Here is a 21,288-nt window from a genome sequence, read left to right on the forward strand (position 1 = left end):
GTCTTATATTAGTCAGAGTGTATTATTAATGTATTACTAATATAGAGCGTATATCACGTGAGCCTGCTTAAACATTTTCAGATAAAAAAAATATCGAAAAGGAAGAAAAGAATTATGAGAACCACAATTGATAACCAAGTTAACTGTTTGTTTTGTGAATTGAGAGAATGAGTGGCATAGCTCTACAAGGCCTCAGGTGTCATGCTTGTCGAAATGCCGCATTTCGCTCTTTTGTTGCCCTGAGCGGTGTCTCAATACCTCCACGACCCCGGTCCTCTGTATCCTACTATGGTTCCCGGCTTTATCAAAAAGATATTCAGGCAACTGGAAGACGCCAATTTTCTGCCCTGAATTCAGTGAATTCCCAAGCTGAAAGCGACCTCTCAACGAAAACTGAAGCAAAAGAGACAGAAAATCCCGAAGTCCATATCCCATGGTATCTACAAGACGAGTCCCATACGCCTACTGCCCACCCTCTTAAACAGCAAGAGTTACCTCCCCTTCCGGAGAATCCACCTCCTTTATTAGAGAAATTATTAACCTACGTATCCGTTGATGCTGGCCTCGATGATATTTCCCTCCTTGACCTCCGAGGTCTTGATCCTCCGCCTGCCCTTGGTGCAAACCTCATTATGATAATTGGGACAGCCCGCGGTGTAAAACACCTGAATGTTGCAGGTGATAGGATGTGCCGGTGGTTACGAAGCAACTTTCAACTCAAACCAACAGCTGATGGGCTCTTGGGGAGAAACGAACTGAAGATAAAATTACGGCGGAGGGCGAGGAAGGCTAAAGTAGCCAGCGATGCGGCCTCCCTGAACTCTCGTGATGATGGAATAACGACGGGTTGGATATGCGTTAATGTAGGAGATGTTGAGAATGGCCCAATGAAGACCAGTGATGCTCATACACGACAGTTTATTGGATTTGGGGGCCCCGGAGACAAAGTTCGTATCGTTGTGCAGATGCTTGTTGAGGAAAAGAGAGCCGAACTTCAACTTGAAACCCTTTGGGGAAATCTTCTTAACCCAGAAGCTGGGGAGAGGAGCACGGAGCTTCGTGATGATGTTTGGGGTAAATCGTCCCCAGAAGGAACCAGTTCTGGGAAGGTTGGCGATAGCATTGCCTCTACGTTCAATCAACGGTTTCCCGGGAGGAGACATATGCACACTCAAGCTCGCCCTGAGATACTCGAACGGCTACCCCAGGGATTGTTCAATGAGAATATTCAGCACTCCAAATCTGAACAATTAACTACAATAGTAAGCACATCTATGGCATCCCCAAATGTCTCTTCTCTGTTAGAGAAATTATCTCAGCTACCGGAGGAAGAAGCCCGTCGGGAGCTTGGTTTTGGGCCCGGCGATAGAGATTCTACTCTGTTTTTACGGCTGTTTTACGAGGCAGTGTCGAAATCTGACACAAAAACAGTCCTTATAGATAAGCTCTCATTCATCCGCGCCGCTGTTCTTCTAAAACACCCCGCGTATAGCAAAACGGATCTATACCAAGCATTCAAAAATATGGCCACGTCGGGATGCGATATTTCGGAAGAGCTGGCAATGGACACCGTTCGCACTCTCTTATCATTCCAGGGCTCTAATATTGTTCTTGTGGAACGCGTCCCTGACCACGATATTGACCTGGCCCTGAGAGTTCTCGATCATATGAGCCTTCGTGGGATTCAAATATTTAACGGAGAAGTTTTTTACTTACTCCACAAAGCGTCGGCATTTCGAACCCATGTTCGTCCAGCGCGGGCCGTCTCCAATGACGAGAATACCTCTGTGGACACGAGCGCAGCTTTAGAAGTACCGGCCGAAGAATTCGACCACGTCAACACTGTCCACCAACGGCTGAGCAAGATCATGGCTTCAGCAGATGTAGAATTTAACTACAAAGACTATCCAGACTTGTTGCAGATGTACTTTGAACATGGAAACTACCGAAAATTTTGGAGCCTATGGCAACGGATATCTCTCATGCAAATTCCACGGTCGAAGGAGCTCTATATTCTTTTGTTCCGCCTACACGCCAAATTGGGTCACCAACGTCAAGCTGCCGAATGCCTTTCATCTTGGGTACCGATGATGGCCCGAGAGGAACCACCAGTCGAGAATGATGCCGAATTAACAAAAGCTATTATGGCCTGCATGTTAGTGGCAGATCCTGCCATTGACCAAAAGGTCGATGATGGAACTATGAGCCAGTTTACTCGCCTGTGGAAACAATGTCTGCGTGACCTTGAAGATTCAAAGGCTACAAAGGCCCAATAACCGCTGCATCTATTTCACCTAATCACTCTGTGACATGCTGTATTATTATTTTTAAACCCATTGAATGTGCTACCGGATTAGATTTCAGGCGGGTGTTGGTTAAATAATCATGTACTATATAATTCCCCCATGTATAATCGAGATTAGAGCACTTATGCAACATCATCTATTAAATAGCTATTGAATGTTGATGCTAAAGATGTTGTATTTGATGCTTTCATAAGGCTGAAGTTTGGACCTCGGCATAAATTCTCCAGCCAAACTCAAATCTTACTCCATGTTTTTTTTTTTTGGCGGCTCGAAGTTCATCGTTGGCATCTACAACGCCAGAGCTGCTCTGCGGATTGAAAAAACGCTGGTGCTAGGCCAATATGGAGTATATGTCGGCATTGCAGAACAATTTTGACGATTTCAAGCCGTCGCTCTTTGGTACACCCCCCCTCTAAGCATCGCGGCGGTAGCCCCTAGCTAATAACCTCAAATAGAACTCCTATCGGAACAACAGCTCTCCTCTCTCCTCCCTCCCTCTCTACGTTATCTCCTCGCAGTCGCTACTCACAGGCATCCCCGATACCTCCTCCGGATATTAAACTCTTACGACGAACTCTACGCTCTGGTGTCGCTACTTGTCGAAGGGTATTACCTACGAAACTTTGGCGGTTCGTTCACAGAGAACTTCTATTCTTTGAAACGCGAGCGCGTACTAGCATTAAGAGATGGTGAGGTCCCTCGCGCTCAGCTTGGGGCTGGTGGCCCCGTTCGAGAGACATTAAAACTGCGCGAATCGGATATATGGCGAAACCTGGTGGTTATGGTTGGCATACCGTACTTGAAGCGCAAGCTTGACGAAGGATATGACATACACGCCGCTCCACATGCCGCACTCGTCTCAGGGCTGGGAGGAGGCCCACGGTATCATCCATCAGATGATATGCCTCATAACCCGACAATAAAGCAACGGCTATTGTTTTATTATAAGTGGTTTTTGAGAAACGTTTACCCCTCAATAAACGGAGCCTATTACTTTTCAATATTGGCATTTAACCTAGCTTACCTATTTGATAACACCAAATACTCGTCTCCGTTTTTATGGCTGATTGGGACACGGATCAGGAGGTTGAGCCCAGCAGATCATAAGGCTATTGCGATGGCAACGGCGGCGAATACACCGCACACAGGCAGTGCCGCGGCACGATCACGGCCACGATCGAGTGCTTTTAGTCTTATAAACCCAGAAGTGATTTATCCTCATCTGCTAGGCTCGCTTAAAGTCCTCTTGCCAGCATCAATTTTTGCCCTCAAATTCCTTGAATGGTGGCATGCGAGCGATTTCTCAAGGCAATTAGCCAAACAGGCAACCCAATCCATCGAACTTCCAGCTCCGGTGGTAACTGGAATACCCCCCTCAAAATCAACTGCGATAGAACCTACCGCAGTAAGCGAGAAATCCGCATTGGAAGGATCGAACAAACAAAGGCAAACCCGTACCAAATCCCCAGTATCATCGATAACCCTACTGCCAATTTTTACCGTTCCAATACCCCCCGTTGATCAAGATACTTCCCAAGCCCCATGCCCAATATGCCTTAACTTACTCATCAACCCTACTGCTTGCCAAACCGGATACGTGTATTGCTACACCTGCATATTTAAATGGCTGAACGGTGAACATGATCGTCAAATTGACTTCATGAATGGGGCTGGGGATGGCGCTGCCTGGGAAGACGATGCTAAAAACAACCGTGAGAGTGAGAAAGGTGACAGGGGCGAGAAGGCGAGGAGTAGGGAAGGGAGCTGGGAGAATGGAAAAGGGCGGTGTCCAATTACCGGAAGAAGGGTTCTTGGTGGAACAGACGGACTACGGAGAGTACTTGTTTAGATATATATACCTTTCTTCTATGTACAATTTTATTGTATGTTCATAATAACTATATTGATTACGCCATCTCATAGCTCAATCGGTGTATACATGATCACTTGGGATTCGGGTGCAAAGTTAATGCCGAGCAAATGTATATGCGGTTTATATTTGTATAAATTTATATGCATGTAACTGCGCAATCCCGGTATGTAGACATGGTATAACCCTATGAAAAAGGCCTATTCAGTTCGTCTATTTCAAAATAAGTTGAATGCTTAGTGCCCAGAAACGCCACCCTCAACATGCCTTCATCGTAATTCCCAAAAAAGAATAAGTAGGAAATTTTTCAACGAACGGAAAACGTGCGCAGTGGCAGAGGCATAGAGGCTAATATCCCAGTACTAAAAGGAGGTCATGGCATATGTGAGTGATGATACATAGGGGTATCAATCATATTCCCAGCCACCATTTCCCTCTCTCGTAGACAAAGAAACTGGTCGCTACCATCGGTATCACTTTCATGTAGCCGATAGTCAAACCAACGAAAAACCCTTTGAATCCACGTTCAAGGAAGATCTTCTGCGCAGTTTCTCTGATACTGAGAACATGACCGTCACCTACCACACCTCCAACCTGCATCCGCCGCCGGATAACTTCCAATGGGTATGAGCATGTCTGGGATATGAGTCCTGCAACGGCACCAGAGAATAATTCGGCAGAGGCCGTTAATTGTGGCCGATGAGAGCGCGACTGTTCCTGGCCGTGTGGGGTGTCTTTTCCTGAATTCGGAATGGTGGTGAATTTTTCTATACTGGAGTGACGCAGCCAATCGCCAACTGTGTCGTGTGTGAGAAAAGACATGCCTGCGTATGGTAGCATACCGAGCATGGTAGGCGAGAAACCGCGGTAGAAATTTGCAAGTCCAAGCCGAGGTTTAACTTTCTCAACCGCAGAAGATACTGTCGATGTGGCAGCGTCAGTGGAAGCAGTAACAGAACTTCTTTCGTTATATATCTGGTTGAATATATTTCGCAAGGACGATCTAGATCCTTGCTTTGTTTCGAATGCCAATCGTACTCTAATAAGTTCTAGGGGATAAGTGAAAAATACGGAGGTGATGCCGGCTAAACTACCGCTAATCAGTCGTCGGAAGGGAGTTTCGTGCTTCTTTGAGGGTATTATAACGGCACGAATCTGCTCGTATGCTATGAATTTAATGGCAGCATAAGGGAATATCCGAAGTAAGGTAGCCGAATGGCCTCTGAACAGGCCGCGAACTCCTTCAGTGTTGTTAATAGTCTTCATCGCCGAAGCTACGCCAAACCAACTGTTCGAATATTTCGCGAATTGGGGGTTCGAGGTTTGAAACAGGATTTTGACCCGATCTAGGGGGCCTACGATAGTTTTTGCCTAATTCAAATATCCAACCGGTCAGCCTTCTTGCGCCCAACATGGCATAACAACGCTATATACTACTTACTGCACATCCTGCCAGCCCCCCCGCCAAACCGCTGCGTATTAAATAGTCCCAGCTTCTCTTGTCCACTGGTTTAACCGTGACCGTTCCAGGGTTTGTCATCGATTTTTGTTTACCAGTTCCTAGGTCCGAAAGTGTCCCACGAGTCGATGTAAGGAGGTCATGGCTTCTATCTGTAGCCGTCGAACTGGAATCCTTGGCCGTCGACGTAGCTAAGGGGCTATGCGTCATCATCATATGGATACCGGCGTGGCCGTCCGTGGCACTCTCCCACACACTCCCTCTCCGCGTTCCCTTTCGCGAAATACAATGCGGGATATTAAAGAGAAGTTGGAGAATCCGCGGCAGACATCATATAAGATAAGTAGAATGAGCAGTGTGTTATCGAGACGAGTAAAGAGGTGTACGGGTCACTGTTGCGTAGAGCGAAAGGGAAGAAAAGTAGAAGGCTCCAAAAAAATAATAAAGGCGGGTATATTCAGTGTCTGTTGGTTAACGTCATGAGTTTCTTTTTGCTTCGCCTTTTTCTCTCTCTTTGGATTGGCGGGTGGTCGCGGCGCAAGGCCAGGGCACGTGAGTAGCTACCCCCGATGTGGTTTAGCGTCGCTGAAAACTCCCGACGAGCCGCGGTAAATTATCACGTGAGTAAACATTCCCGGAAGTCGGTGCCGAAGAGCCGAAGCCCTGCTTTGGGGAAGAAAAAAGAGAAGCCAAAGAGTTCAATTGCTAACAAGCAGATACCAACCAATATCCCGCCAAACCAGATAGATATACACCTGACTACTCCTACCAGGATAGACATATACACGGTATTATTCTTCCAATATAAGAGACGGGGGAAAAAAAATTGTGCTCCAGCCCACACCAAAATGTCGCTAAGTGCAGTCAGTCACAAGTACAAAAAGAAGAGAAGCAATATATATATATCTCTTTTGCAAGCCACCTTCGCCGATAGAAAGTCGTTAGTCGTTAAATCCCCGTGGTTTTAGTCTAGTAATGCAAAATAAAGATAATATCCAAATGAAATAATGCTCCTGTTAAGTAAAGGCGTGGTGGTTGAAAGGATGATAAGGGAAGATGGAACGGATAAACGGAGTAAGAAGATGGCGAGAACATGGATGACTATTTCGTTCCCTGTCGACCAAGTGGCTTGCCCTGGCGATTAGTCATTCTGGTTTCCTTTGCAGATTCTGTGGCTGCGGCTTTCTTAGCTCGTTTCGACGGCCGTTCAGATTCGACATGTAAATGACCGCATTCCTTCAAAGCTGTAAGGTTTCGCCATTTGAGGCAGCCATGTTTTTGATCAGTGGGCTGCCCCTTGGTTCGCGTTGACATGCGCATCGCTGGCTGTTCCTTGGACTCTTCCGCCGGGGTGCTATTCTCTGCGAGGTAGGTTGCTCGGTTCTCCATGTATTTGGCGATATTGTTGCGCTGAAGTTTTAGCTCTTTGTGAAGTTTCAACTCTCTCACGCCACGGGTATCAAGCCATTCCATCAATTTGTCCAGGTCTTCTGGGGTGTCATAGTAGCCCCATTCCTGGGCAGAAGAAACGCCAGGGGATCCTTCTTCAGCGCGTTTGCGTTTCGCTACGGTGGTTCCAAAACGTTGCATGTATTCTTGGCTCACTTCTTCTGGAACATCAATGAAGCCCTCTCGCTCCATTTCGTCAGGGCCTTGTACCCAAAGACGGCCGTTAGCGTAGCTTGCGGCAGCTGTGGAGCTGTCAGGCAGGCCTTCATAAGGCATGCCGTTCCGCTCAAACCAATAATAACGATTCCAGAAGCGATCTTTGCCCAAGACCCTTGTTCGTGGGCAATCTGCCTCCCGCAAGTCGTTGTCCAGAACGGCGATCTCGCTTTCGATCGATGCAACCTTGCTCTTTTCTTCTTCTATCTTTTTCATTACTCGTTGGTATTGTTTCGAGCCTTTAGGTTGCTTGGTTGCTTGCTCCTTTCTTTCTTTCTCGGCTTCCTGTCTCCGCTTACGCTCCAGGGCTCGGTCTACTCCGCCCCTGAGCGAGGGACCAGATGGTTCGTCTGAATCAGTTGCGCTCTCGGTGTCATCCGTAGCATCAATTTGAGCATCCAACATTTCTTCGTCTTGTTGAGTGGGAGTATCCCGCTGTTCAGGTTCGAGCTGCTTTCTCTCTTCATGGAGAAGTCGAATTTCTTCGAGACTGTTATAAAGGCAAGGCCATGAGTAATGTTCAAATAGTCACAATAGTTGTTGGTTTCACTTACACAACCTTCCGTGCACGTTGGAGTTCAATCTTCTCCTTGCGGAATTCTGTCATTTGGTTACTGCACTCCTCCATATAGTTCTTTACTGCCCTTGTTTCAACGGTCAGCATACAGATGATCTGCAGCACTTGAATCCGGAGATTAACATCGAGAGTAGCATATTGTGCTCGAGCAGTTTCCTGAGTTGGTTCCGCATCCAAGGGCGCCATATGAATTAAAATCTCTTCGCAAGTCTCATGCAGCCTGGGCTTCAAAGATAACCGGTTCAGCAGACCAACAAGGATTATTTCCCAGCCGCCATTCTTAAAATCACGTTTTCGCAAACGATCAATCCAGTCATATTCCACAAACATGTCAGCCGCACGGTGTTTCTTGATTTCCGTAGCTCCATCATCAGCGGGTTTCTGTTCTTCCATTTCAGCAAGCTCCGCCTGCGCTTTTGCAAAGCTACTCCTGGTGGTTCGTCTTGGGGGCTCAGGCTCAGGCTCAGGCTCCGGTTCGTCTTCTTCTTCCTCCTCTTCTGATTCCTCTTCAGGCAGAGGGGGGAGAGTAACTTGAATTGCCCCGTCTTGGTCTGATTCTGCATTGACCAACGTTTTCAACACAGCACAGTGTATCTCTACCAATAGCTCACAGTCCACGTCGTCCGAGGAGAATTGTATTGCTTCCACAAAATCATCAAAGGTAAACGAGTCAAGCTGAAAAACTTCGCAATACACGTTCAAAGTGTTCCAGGTTTCCAGTAAGGAACCAATTGAGTTCATATTTATGCTCGAGCCTTCTTCATGGGCTTCGTCTTTGTGTAAGAATTTCAACGGGGGTCGCGGTTGACAGTCAGTAGCGGGGGCCAAGTCTAGATCCTCAATGGGATATTTAATCGGTGGTGGTAATGGTGTCGGAGATTTCTGTTTGATAACAACAGTGAGGTCATGGAAGGAATTCTCATGCGGATCAGGAGGTGGAAGGGTATCTTTCGCATAGCCCTTTTTATCCACCCTAAAGGATGGATTCCCATTCAGAGCTCGTCGGTAGGCTAGGTACTGTTCTTCCTTAGCCTTGGCGAGTTCATGGGCGGACTTTGTCTTTTGACCCTTATTGCCAGACCTAGAATTTATCGGCCGGCTCTGGGAGGCAAAGAAACCAAACATGGCTTCATCTTCTTCCTTTTCCGCTGACACATTGGCTTTCTTGCCAGCTTTGTTCCCATATTGCAGATGTTTGGGTACTTCGGTGTCAATGTGGAAATGCTCTGCGATTTGGGGCTTAACTAGCCAAGGAGCACCGCTCCATGATTCTCGCGTGACTGTATTCTTGATGAAGGAGCGTAGCATCTGTTTCGTGAATACCTTCCGATCACGGACGAGGTGTTCGTCGTCCACGAGAGCCTCCTCATTATTGCGATGCGTAAGTTTAACAAGGTAGCGGGAACATGCACGACGTTCGACCCTGCCTTCATGTAGGACTTCTGGAAACTTTGCCTTCTCCCTGACTACGCCGTGTATTCGCGATCCATTAGACAGGAGTACTGTTACTCGCTCCCCGGGGTAGAAATCTTGCTTAAAGTCCTACTTCATGTAAGTCACTGTCATATTAAGAGCCTTAGATCAACTAACCTCGAATACTTGGTCCACTAAACAAATACCAGCTTAGTTAGCACAAAGGTTCTAGTATTTTTACCATAAACTTATAGACATCGTAGTCAGAGGGGAACTTACCAAGACTGTCTATCCGTGAGATGGTAGAGAATTGAACCCTGCGCAAAACTGGTTCTTTTAGGGACTCCGGAAATGCACTGTTGACTTCTCTTGATCCTTCGGTCTGCGAAAAAGTATTCGATAAGCTGGCTGTACCCCGTAATTTATTGTCCCTGGTCGATGGATTCCCCCATACCTCGCTCGTCAAGGCCTCGAAGAACGTCAGGGAGGAGTGGCCGGTGATTTCGCAAATAAATCGCCTCTAAAAATCGCACTTAGCGGGAGTTTTCGTATTCTAACAATCAAAATTACCTGTTTATAAAAATTCATTCTAGATACCAATTACGTTAGCAAGGTAGCCTTTAAACCAAGACAGGATGTAACAGGGCATAAGTAGTCCTTACCGCTGCAGGAAGTGTTCATAATTGGTAAACACTTCATTGGTTTCCGGGATAACCCAAACCTATATGTATGGTCAATATGGGTCAAGCTCCGCAGAAACGGAGGGAAAAACAAAGGATTCCCGGTGTAATAGCGAACCTCGGAGTTATCATCATCAATTGTCGGTTTGGGCAGGTATTGCACCGGTTTCCGCTTAAACAACACCTAAAATAAAGGATATGTTAGCTATAAGTAGAGATAAAAGTGCACCCGCAAAAGGACGTACCATCTTCAACTTCAGATACCAAAATCTACCAGGAAGTGTATAATGCGGTCACACATGCAATCAATGGCACACAGCCCCTTCCAAAGACTGGAGCAAGCTCAGAAACGCGAAAAGCTGGTGGTAACCAATCATGTGCAAAATCCTCGAAGCTGTGCGGATAGCAAGGTGTGGTGTGCGTTGGGGGAAAAAAAAGATATAAGGAGAGAGAGAGAGACCGAGTAGAAAGGCGGCTGTCTATGTGTGTTTGATACTCTAGGAAACAAGGCGCAGGAAGGTCAGCGAGGGAATATTCCCCATGAATAAGAGCTTCAACCCCGGGGGCTGAGGTAAATTCCGGTGAAGTATAGACCGGTCACGGATATCTCGACGCGTATAAAGGGGATTATGGCTTCTGCTCACGGGAGAATTAGGTGGTGGACGCGTCGTTCCTGAGGCCTCGCATGTCTATGTCCCAAAAGAGAAAAAAGGAAAAAAGAGGGAAAAAAGCCTATTGATACCGCGCCGGGAGAGCTGATCTATAGAGAGTAGAAGCAGCTCTGATAGAGAGAGAGACAAGACAGGATGCGCGTCGGCTGCTGTCTTTGGCGGTGCTGGCTGGGTTGTCGATGGTTGGTTGTCGTTGTGTGAAGAGGAAGAAGAAGAGGAAGAGAAAAAAAAAAGAGGCGGCAGAAAAAAAAACCGTAGGAGGGAAAAGGGAAGGCGGCGGAGGGAAACCTTAGCCTGGCCAGTGCGGAAACTCCCTCAACTTAGCTTTACACGCACAACACACACCACGTACATTAAGACTACACCATCTGCGCCGTATATACCAACATATGCGGATGTATGTATGGAGAATAACGGTTGAGAGGCTGCAGAAGTTCGTCGAGGGCTCGATATGCGCTCCTGATCGACGGACTCCTGGTTTCAGCGGAGCTTAGAGGCCAGGGACGGAGGGGGGTCCACGGCGATGGGTGGACGGGCAAGACACGCCGGAAAACGAAGACGAAGGGAAGACAGAGGCTGCTGAGCAGATACATTGCTGATGGGACTATTCAATGGCAGCAGACGAAGATATATTCCAGTTCTATACACCAATGCCGTTGACTCTTTCTCAATCTATACCGAGTACTAACATATGCAGTTATACACCCTTACATATATATACGCGCCCCCAACATGGACAACCTACTATTGAATCCTTCATCCTGCTTCCTGCTTTCCTACACTTTTATTATGCTGCAAAAACTAACAATCTGCCCTCCTCCCCCACCGTCTGGTCTTCTGTCGTCGTCCTCTACGGTTGTATCGTGTAGACTTGGCATGCTGAAGCCGAGAAAGTCTCGATCCGGTTTGAAGACAAGAAGTGTACATACACTTGTACCTATATGCGGGCTTCTCGCCACCGGAATAGCGTATACAGGTCAATATACGTTCATACAACTCAGTTTTGCTGACGACGTCTTTATTATCGCGCCCTTTAGTCGCCCTTTAGCCGTCTTCTGGCCTGCCGAGATGTGACTCTTTGGGGGGGGTTCAAGCCTTGATCTCAGCTACTTTTCCCCGTCCATCCGCCTCCAGCCACCAGAAACACCCCGTATAAGCACTCTTTCCGCTCGGGAGATCCTCCACAACTAGATTGTCTCTGTCTCTTTTTTAGTATTATATTTTCTAGACGTCTGCTTGTCTAGTCATGACGGGATGACGGAAATCCCCTTTGGACTTCCCTACCGGGATGAAGTAACGGTGTGGAAAAAATCACTCTCTATGTTGATTGTCACTCTAGGGTGCGCCCGTGTCGATGGGTTTTGCTTGTAGGCCGCTCTAAGAAGTAAAATAGACTACCATAAACCCTGCCCAGCTCCCCAGGATACCCACAGCAGCATATGCACTGGTAAACATCAGCGGTAAAAACTCATATCGCTTCCCAAACACCATCCCATGCACCAACGAACAATAGACAATCAACGGTATCGACACGGTGTCGTACAGAAGTGAAAATCTATCAAGAAGAAATACACGAGGCCTCAATGGAGCTGGTGCAAGTCGGCCAAAGACGAAGAGAAACAGCACCAGCCAGAGAATGGTATAAACCGTCTTAATAGGGAACTCTGCTGCGGTAAATAGAAGAGGGAACAGAGATACATGGCCTGCTACTGCAAGTGGGCGGAAAGCACCTAGGTATCGTCGGTCCTTGATGGCCAGCAAGCTGAACGGGATGATGATGAGGAGCACAGCCTTCTCGTGGACATGCCAACCGAAGAGAAAGGCGGCAAAGGCACAGTTCGTCACCGCTCCCACAAAGGTATCCCAGTCTGGTTGGAACCACAGTTTCGCAAGGCACAGCTGGAAAAAAATAATGTTAGTCTTCTATATTTTTGACTCCATCTGACGGACGGGCGAGAGTGAACTCACTATTTGAAATACAAAAGTCAGCCCAAAGGTATACTCTTTTGTGATCTCTGGGAGAACAGCAAAAGAAGTATCTCCGACTAAACCTCTGGTCACACTAGCCAGAGCGTCAGTCTTAACAGGCAATCCTAGTCTCGGTGCAACTTTAAGAGCTCAGGTTAGTGAATTACTGGAGTAGCAACTATAGATAGAGACATACCTAGAATAAATACCCGATCAATAAAGGAGTACATGGCCCAGATATTAGGTGCCCAGTAAGCATGGCACAAACCCCTAGAGAATGGGAAAAGCCTGTCCTTGACTTGCAACAGCTGACCCCAATTTGCAAACGGTCCAAATGCTGCTGCAAAGACACCAACAACGCCTATTCCCAGCTTCAGAATGTTGCTAAACTGAGGCCTAAACATAGAGCTAGGATGCAGACAGTAGGCTCGTAGGAGGTAAACGAACCATGCTAGCGAGAGGTAGAGGTATATGTGCTTGAAACAGAGCAAAATGGCAAAAGTGAGGCCACTATAGAATAGCGTAGACTGCTTCCGCGCCAGAACAATTGAGAGAATAAGAATCCCATACAAGAAGCCGTTGTATTGGAAATGAACATGATCAATTATCAGCAAGCCAGGAGAGAGAAGAATCGACAAGCTGACAGCATGAGCCAGCTCCTTGGCTCCTTGAGATGGCGCAGACTTGATATATCTTCAAAACAGGCCAGAAGAAGTCCCAGTCAGCAACTCGGTACTCATGTAAAACGGATAAACGGAAAGAAATCTCACCTATTTAGGGCATATACGAGCACCAGTTCAAGAACAATCACTGAGCTGCGTTGGAAATACACTGTTTGCCAGGAGTCATAGTTCAGGTTCTGCACCTTGAGCATTTCGGGGTCCATCAATGCAGCAATCTGGGAAAGACACCATTCCAGCCCGGCAAAGAACGGAGGATAATCCAGCGTCCATTCTGATGTTTTCTATTCATATTATTCTTCATTAGCTAGATATCCCGGAACTCCGTTCACTGCTGCACACATACCTCGTAATACCATTCCTTGGCTGGAAGTGAATGAGTAATCGCAAGCCAGTTGCGATGAACTTCAAAGTCGGTAGATTTGCTTTTGAAATACGCCTATTAGTTCATCTTCATTTGCTTCTACATTGCTCTAGAATCGTGCTGAAACAGGAGAATGTGACATACTATGCCGGGAACAAGAGGATCTTAAACGCAGCGGCCACGAGGGCGCATTGAGTCAACGAAGGATAGAACTCAGCCATAGTCAGCTAATCATGATTAACCAGCAATCAACTCATGCAGATGTCTGTGGCCGGCGACGAGCTGTTGAGTTGTTACTTGACAACGTTGTCAGTTGTTGATTTTCAGTGTGCAAACCGAACTAAATATCTACAAGCGCGACCCCTTTTTTCTCCCTTCCACCGTCAACTCCCTCTCATACCACGGTACGACGTAGGCTCTGGTGTTAATCAATATTTATATCTCATTATTACTTGTCGCACTAAGTTTTCTCTCATACGATCAACCAACTTCCAGTATATAAGAAGGAGGAGAAAGAAAGGTACACGGTAAAAAAGAGCCATGAAATTGCCTATCCTGGTTACTTTGCTCTGTTTGCACTTAGTTATCCAACGCCAAAAAGGACAAGCTGGCTCGACATCAAGAAACAAAACGGCGTTGCGGATGACAGAACCAGCGGAAGAGAAGAGCAATTCTTTTGTTTTGTTTTCTTTTTCTTTTCTTTCATAGAGGACTATTTATGACAACCACTGTTCTACGAAGCAATTGGGCCTGACACCCTTTTCTAGCCATTCTATATCGGACTTCCGCGGGGAGAGACATAGCTACCTTGTCGGTGAAAAGACAGCTACCAGAACACAAGACACCACGATTAAATATCTCTTGAATATACCGTATGATCGAGGCTATATATCCATAGAGAGACATCCCCGCTTTGCCTCTTGGATTTTGTGGCGTGGCCACCTACCAATCCACACTCAACGGCCGGTTGTATACTTCGATATAGCTCGTTTATGATGACACGATCTCAGAGCATTAGCAAGTCCGTTGTCTTGGCTTTGATATCCACCGCCCTCACCCAGGCAAGCTCGGTTATTGAAAGGTCTAGCTTCGGAAATGGACGACGGTACGTTTAGGATTCAAGTTTAGATCTTTATTGCGCGAAATATCCCAAGCTGACGGTTAATCAATTCTAGAGCCTCTCACGGTGCTGGTGGCATGCCAGGATGGACTGTATCTGGCTCAGGATTTCTCCCAGAAATGGTCCGGTTTCCTTCTTAGCTTATGGTTGCTTTATTGTACAGCTCGCTAACACACATCTGTCTCATTAGCTATCTGATCGAATTATCCTGACTCCTCCGTACCCCGGTAACAAAAGAGGCGCACTATGGGCTGAAGACATGTGAGATTTGCGCGAGGGCCTAACGAATATATCATAAAGAAGAAGGGCTAACAGAATACATAGAATACATGACCTTGAATGGAATGTAGCCTTCGATTTCAGGGCAAATGGCGAGGAAAGAAGCGGCGGCAATATTCAGATTTGGTACGTTAAGCAACCGGCATCTGTTGGAACATCGAGCATATATACCGTTGGAAAATTTGATGGTTTAGCCATCACAATCGACACACACGGAGGCAGGGTTAGTTCAACCCCTTATATATGAGCAGACAATCCCCTGACATGGCTAACATGATAATAACTAGCCTGGAATTCGAGGCTTTTTGAATGATGGAACCATAGACTACAAGGCTAATAATGTTGACGCTCTCGCATTTGGGCATTGTGATTATCACTACCGCAACCTGGGACGGCCATCAAAGCTCCAAATAAAACAATCAACGCGAGAATTTGAGGTTTTGATAGATGGACATACTTGCTTCAAAACACCAAAGGTGAATCCCCTTAATCCATCTTTACTAGAGTAGGGATATTCATATTAACCTATTGTCACCAAAGGCTTTCATCCCTCCAGGGAACGTGTTTGGTATCACAGCTGCATCGGCAGAGAGCCCTGACTCCTTCGAGGCTTTCCGCTTTGTAGCTACCACTTCTTCCAGCGGTAATAGCAAGCAAAACGAAAGAGGCCGTGAACCTCAACATAGGCCGGCTCAGGCCAACAACGACAAACCCCTTAGTGGTGGCAACATCGATTCTCAGGTCAAGGATCTTCAGAACCGACTCCAGATGATTTCCAGTACAACAAACAAGTTAATGGAAGAGTTGCACGCTCTGTCAGCCACCAGTGAGGATCGGATGAAGGAGATCATCCGCATAATTGCCCACCGCGACCAAGTGAGCAGTGTAGACCAGAGGCTTCAAAGAGTAGAACGAATGGTCGAGTCGATGCAGAGAGAAATAGAGGGCAAGGATTATCAACATCATTTCAAGCAACTGCAGGATTTGCTCCATAATTCCCATTCTGGTCTACTAGATACTCTCCACGATTCATCACACCGTACGTTCTGCCCCTTTTCTAAAACATGTTACGCTTTCAGAGCTGTACTAACATATTATCCAAAAACCAGGCATTATCTCCTCGGCACCACGCATGGGCTTCTTCATTTTCCTTATGGTTGCCGTCCAGCTACTACTCGCAGTTGCCTATGTCGTCTACAAAAAACGCAGAGCAGGCATGCCGAAGAAGTTTCTATAGATAATAAACTGCTATATAACGTCTTGCATTTACGTAGCTTACTTTTTTTTTTTTTTTTTTTCTCGGGTTCTTAGCTTGAATGTTCATAATTTCATAGCTTTTTCATATTCATCTGTCTCTCTATTTACGTTTTTAGGCTTACTGTTGACGGCTTTTTCTTCATATTCCTATCATTTGCTATTTGGACATGTAAACTAACCAGGTGCTTGAATACTATTTGTGTTAATAGCAATAAAAAAAGGAGGGCAAACCTACGCTATCGATCCTACGGTATCTATGCCTATGCTAGTTACCCATTTTTTCCTATATTGGTGGACAATTCTTAAAATGAATGTATTTCTCTAGCCTAACCTAGTTACTGCCTACTTTTTGCCTACGGTCCAAAGCCTACGAAGGAAGACAATTTGACGCCAGAAATTAGCAAGCTTTAGCTCGCTGTCATATTGATGCTTTTGACAAAATAATGTACAAGATAATGGGACAACTATAAAAGCAGGCACAGGTATAAACAGATACAAAGCAAAACCAGAAACTAAAGCAAACAATGTCCTTTGGGTGTGTGCGGAATGTAAACCCCAAACTCGCTGTAATCAGCGTATGAGTGGGAATACTCTGAAAGAGTGGACAAATGGGTATAAAGGCACAGAAAGCAGACAAAACCCGGAACAAAAACGCCGTACCATCTTTTATTTCGCTTCAGAGTCCCAGGTAAAAAGGAAAAGGAAAAGTAAAGAGCAATGCTATGCATGCTTTGATAAAACGAAAAGGAAAATCCCATAAACTCCGCCTTTTAGGCCCATGCAATGACGCTCAATCTAATATGTCAGTTCCGGAAGAAAACAGGGTGAAGACGGGGAAGCCAGATGACGATCGGATTCAAGTGGGTGTATGGCTGTATGGCGGTACGGCGGTATGGCAGCAACCTGGAGCAGGCTTTGTAAAAGTGAGTATCCCCTTAAAGGGGGCTTGCTGCGAGGCTGTGATTGTAATTGAAAGCAGGGGTTGACAGCGTCCTGGTGTGCTTCTAGGGTCGCCTGGTCCTGTAGCATGTTGTGGACGTGGGTATCAGCGAACGAGCACCTGCGGCCAGTCTCATGGGGTATTTTACTGCCTTATCGTTAAGCAGAGCTAGGTGGATTCTCTGCCCTTATCCCATGTGTGGGTAATAGTGGGTTATGGGAGTTTGGCAAAAAAGGTTTTTGTTTTGCGCTCTTTTTGCTTTCTGTTATCGACCTTAGAGGCAGGGTGACCATGCAAGGTCAATTGTCATGGTTGCAGAGGAACCATACGGCCTGCCCCTAAGGAAGTCGAAAGTTGCTGTAACGGGCACCGAGTTGAGCGCTCCATGCCTTTTTTTTCTCTCTGATGGCTAGTGGGTAATGGGCGGCATGGAGATGAACAAGGGCTTGAAAATTGGCTTTTACCCCCTTCTTGAAAGGCCGCAGGGAACTCGACGCTGTCATGCTTGGACTTTGGTGACTCACTGGCTGGCTGCTGATGGTAGTGGTGGATGCTGCTGTCGAATTCTCTTTGCGCCGGAGAGGAAAATTATGATGATATCGTGGCTTCCCTGTCTTCACCCTGTAGTCAACCAGGAACACAAAAAAAACACAAAAAGGGAGATATAAAAACACAACGGTAAGGGGATGCAACACCAGGAACACCTTACTCAACTCACAGTTACCCGAACAGAGGAGACCAACCAAAACCGTAACTTATTATCTCGCAACCAAGGTAGGTTGCGTATTGCCGCGAGCAGAGAGACATGAGGTGGCCGCGGATATGACGAAGCCAAAATAGACATAGGTACATCATTCCAATTGGAGAGAATTGACAAGATTGGTCAGTACCTCGAAGAACGCAGCCAGCGAAGACACATATTGATCGAATCTTCAAACTATTCAACGAGCTGGCACCAACGCATGGAAGCATTGGAACAGCTCTGAATCTAGACCAAACACCTGCTTATGGACATTTCGTTTCGTTATCCATGTGAACATGGAGAGGCTAATCTGAGGTCAAAAAAACGGCCTCAGTTGGTAGATTCAGAGGTCGGAGTAAGCGCTTGAATGCGCTTTCCTACCAACTCGTGAACAGCTTGAAGAATTTCAAGCTCACTGGAGGCATTGCGGAACCCATCGGGCGCTCCGGCAATGAGGCCAGAAACGACCTGCTCCGCTCGCTCGACCCCTGAGCAGCCTGTGATGTCCATCAAGCCCAACACAGCCTGCTGCTCGGTCGGCCCAAGTTGCTCGAAGGTAGGCACCGTTTCCGGCACCTCATCCACTCTCGCTTGTTGGGCACGAGTTTCATTGCGAGTCTTTCTGTTTCTGGCCCATTCCTCCATCGCACGCTCGCTCTTAGCGTACGTAATGAACTTTTGGACGAGTCCGCTCTCCTTCACACGATAGACGACGCCCTCTTGGTCCTGCTCGTCGACGCTCTCCTCGTCGCTGTCGGGCAAGACCTCGATGTCTACATACTTGGGGTTACGGGGTCGTCGGACCCTACCCGGGTAGTATTCTTCGAGGGCGTCTTCAATGTGATTCGGGCATCTCCAGTAATGGTATGGCTTGTCACTACCCGGTTTCTGGCGAGGGGGATTCGCCATAGGCGGGTCGAGACAATCCAGATGCCAGGCGGACGGGCAGTAGTCGCAGATGATGACCGGTCGCCGGTTCTCTGAGGTTAGACCACATCGAACACAGGCTATGATCTTGCCTTGAGAGTCAACGATCCGTAAAGGATCGTTCTCTTCAACGGCAATTCCACGACTGCCCCGGACTGGTTTTGCCCGGGTACTGCTGCCCTCGGGAAGTGCACGCACATCCCTATACTCTCCTCCAGGGCCAGTCTCGACTTCAGCAAAGTATTCGCGCACCTCAGTCGGTAAGGTGAAGCCGGTCTGCGGGACACTTTCCATCACCTCCGCTAGCCCGCCCAGAAGGCCCTTCTTCTCACAGGTGGGACAGAACCACTGTCCCGCCGGTGGAGAGTTGGGGTCAACTGGGGGTTGGAGGCAGGTGAAGTGGAATGAGTCCACGCAGCCGTCGCAGCATAGAAGCTGACCATTACCGTTGCACGCCCGGCAGAAATCGATGTTATCGATTTCATCAGCTTGTGCTCTCGGTTTGCGAATGCGTTTGTTGGAGGAGCTCCCAGCGGGCTTACTGGCAGCTTTGTCCTTTGGTACAGGGGCCACCACAGGTCTAGTCCCTTGACCCTCACTGTCCGAAGGGACAGAAGGGCCCGGGAAGATCCATCCCTGTGGTGGCTCCAAGACTGTCCGGACATTGCTTTCTTCGGCCTCGCTAGTCATGGCGATGGTGGCCTCCTCTAAAGCTCTGCGTTTCGCAGCCACGGCTTCTTCCGAGAACTCTGGGTCCTCCTCCAATTTGCGCTTCCGTGAGAAAGCCGAATTGGTTGGGGGAACCGCATGAGCTTTCGAGGGACCAGCTCGCCCTCTACCCTTTGCCTTGGGCTTGGGAGCTTTCGCTCCTTTGCCTTTGGAAGAGGTGAGTGCGTTGGCTGGATCCTGCTCAGCCGCTGCAGGGGCGAAGGCGTCGGCATCTAGGGACTTTGCCGTGGAGAGCGACGACGTGGTTGTCGCCGATGCAGTGCGTACCATCTCCGTGGCAGCGGCACTGTCGTCCAGTTGCTGGGCTTGGACGCGCTTGACTGCGTCCCTCATCAGGGCTTGGAAGGCGGATCGGTGGTGAGCTTCCGCCGATCTGTTGATGGCGCCCTCCAAGACACCAAGGAGATATGGATCGGAGGCCGAAGCCTCCTTGATCCAGCGGAGGCCACCTGCGACTTTGGAGTCCTGAGACTCCTCAGCACGCAGGATGGCTGATCCGAGGATATCCATGAGTTTCTCCGAGGTGAATTTCCTCGATGAGGGCACGGATGGACCGGCTGACTGGCTGTCAGCGGAGTCATCAAGCTTGTCCTTGCCAGCTTTCGATCGTGTCATTCTGCTGGCTGGTGCTGGCTCTGACCGCTCTTCACGCTCGAGGACTCCCTGGATAATTCCCTCCGCACGGGAACTATCAGAGATGGCGGCAGCGTCCTCAGCTGAAGTCGAAGCGGTGCTTGGCCGTTCATCGACGTTCTTCGTTGTCTGTTTTGGCTTCGTGGACCGGCCCCCCTTTCTTTTGGTGACTTTGCTGGTGGTGTTGGGGGCGGGGGGCTCGAGTCCAACTCGACGGCGGGTGGCCAGGGTAGGCCGTGTGCCTAGGGGTAGCATTGAAGTGTACTGGCCACCTCTATTCAAGCCATACCCGCGGAAGGTGGTCTTTGGCGTAACTGGGGTGGGTTCCACCCATGTCTCTGGATCTGCTCGCGGAGCTACGGTCTGTGGTGGCTCGAGACTCTGTTCTGCTGGCAGCGCAGACGACGGCTGGCCGGCAAGCTGGCTGCCCTGGCTCGTGGACAGCTCAGCAGCCGTAGCCAGTGGCTGGGAGCTCTGCAGGTCTGCTATCTGGTGGTTTGCAGCCTGCTCTGATTGCTCTAGCGTGGCGTCCGTCTGGCTGCCAGCTGGTTTGCGCTCTACCTGGCGCTCTTCCTCCTCCACGACGTCTACCGGCGAACGCGTTTCGATGCCGGTCCTGCGCTGTTTCTTTGGCCGCGCGGTGTCTGAGGTGGAGGAGGAGGGCCGGGTAGCAGGCGCACTGTGAGGAGATGATGGCCTGGTGTTGTTGCGCGAGGTGTTGCGCGAGGAGGAACGAAGACGAGGAGCCATCTCGTCAGCTTTTTTTTTATTAAAAAAAAGCTATTCCCTCGGAGATCTGTAGACACCGCGATTAGCTTCAGGGCACGTAAATTAAAGCAGAGACAGCGACTCACTGAGGGTATTTTCTTTCGAGTTTGCTTTAAAAGCTCGAAACTCGAAGCGCGGGCAATGTTGGCAACCGCGCAGTCCGGCGGTGGTTGGTGGTTTTTTTTTTTTTGGCGGAAGATGAGAAGAAGTTGAAGTTCTTCTCTTTGGTCGGAGAAGAAG

General features: G+C 48.1%; 7 protein-coding genes across 7 annotated transcripts; 3 read left to right on the forward strand and 4 right to left on the reverse strand.

The window, feature by feature from the left end:
* Window positions 1-167: 167 nt before the first annotated feature.
* On the forward strand, window positions 168-2,276 carry MCYG_03879 (conserved hypothetical protein; the record flags this gene model as incomplete). Its single annotated transcript, XM_002848327.1, has 1 exon — window positions 168-2,276. One exon carries the CDS (start codon window positions 168-170, stop codon window positions 2,274-2,276), a length of 2,109 nt encoding a protein of 702 aa, XP_002848373.1.
* Window positions 2,277-2,647: 371 nt separating this feature from the next.
* Window positions 2,648-4,155, forward strand: MCYG_03880 (peroxisome assembly protein 12; the record flags this gene model as incomplete). Its single annotated transcript, XM_002848328.1, has 2 exons — window positions 2,648-2,705; window positions 2,762-4,155. The coding sequence occupies 2 exons, from the start codon at window positions 2,648-2,650 to the stop codon at window positions 4,153-4,155; spliced, it is 1,452 nt and encodes a 483-aa protein (XP_002848374.1).
* Window positions 4,156-4,587: 432 nt separating this feature from the next.
* Window positions 4,588-5,851, reverse strand: MCYG_03881 (mitochondrial carrier protein LEU5; the record flags this gene model as incomplete). Its single annotated transcript, XM_002848329.1, has 2 exons — window positions 4,588-5,547; window positions 5,618-5,851. The coding sequence occupies 2 exons, from the start codon at window positions 5,849-5,851 to the stop codon at window positions 4,588-4,590; spliced, it is 1,194 nt and encodes a 397-aa protein (XP_002848375.1).
* Window positions 5,852-6,736: 885 nt separating this feature from the next.
* Window positions 6,737-10,347, reverse strand: MCYG_03882 (DDT domain-containing protein; the record flags this gene model as incomplete). The annotated part of the gene is made up of 9 exons (XM_002848330.1): window positions 6,737-7,790; window positions 7,855-9,419; window positions 9,468-9,484; window positions 9,570-9,672; window positions 9,745-9,810; window positions 9,861-9,879; window positions 9,953-10,011; window positions 10,089-10,154; window positions 10,288-10,347. The coding sequence occupies 9 exons, from the start codon at window positions 10,345-10,347 to the stop codon at window positions 6,737-6,739; spliced, it is 3,009 nt and encodes a 1,002-aa protein (XP_002848376.1).
* A 1,671-nt stretch (window positions 10,348-12,018) lies between these two features.
* Window positions 12,019-13,874, reverse strand: MCYG_03883 (dolichyl pyrophosphate Glc1Man9GlcNAc2 alpha-1,3-glucosyltransferase; the record flags this gene model as incomplete). Its single annotated transcript, XM_002848331.1, has 6 exons — window positions 12,019-12,540; window positions 12,610-12,749; window positions 12,806-13,302; window positions 13,380-13,573; window positions 13,636-13,714; window positions 13,798-13,874. 6 exons carry the CDS (start codon window positions 13,872-13,874, stop codon window positions 12,019-12,021), a joined length of 1,509 nt encoding a protein of 502 aa, XP_002848377.1.
* A 771-nt stretch (window positions 13,875-14,645) lies between these two features.
* Window positions 14,646-16,289, forward strand: MCYG_03884 (conserved hypothetical protein; the record flags this gene model as incomplete). The annotated part of the gene is made up of 7 exons (XM_002848332.1): window positions 14,646-14,758; window positions 14,829-14,865; window positions 14,964-15,034; window positions 15,098-15,275; window positions 15,340-15,528; window positions 15,557-16,091; window positions 16,162-16,289. 7 exons carry the CDS (start codon window positions 14,646-14,648, stop codon window positions 16,287-16,289), a joined length of 1,251 nt encoding a protein of 416 aa, XP_002848378.1.
* A 2,032-nt stretch (window positions 16,290-18,321) lies between these two features.
* Window positions 18,322-21,030, reverse strand: MCYG_03885 (transcriptional regulatory protein RCO1; the record flags this gene model as incomplete). The annotated part of the gene is made up of 1 exon (XM_002848333.1): window positions 18,322-21,030. One exon carries the CDS (start codon window positions 21,028-21,030, stop codon window positions 18,322-18,324), a length of 2,709 nt encoding a protein of 902 aa, XP_002848379.1.
* Window positions 21,031-21,288: the final 258 nt, after the last annotated feature.

Source organism: Microsporum canis, genomic scaffold, assembly GCF_000151145.1.
Source record: "Microsporum canis CBS 113480 supercont1.3 genomic scaffold, whole genome shotgun sequence".
Classification (NCBI taxonomy): Eukaryota; Fungi; Ascomycota; class Eurotiomycetes; order Onygenales; family Arthrodermataceae; genus Microsporum; species Microsporum canis.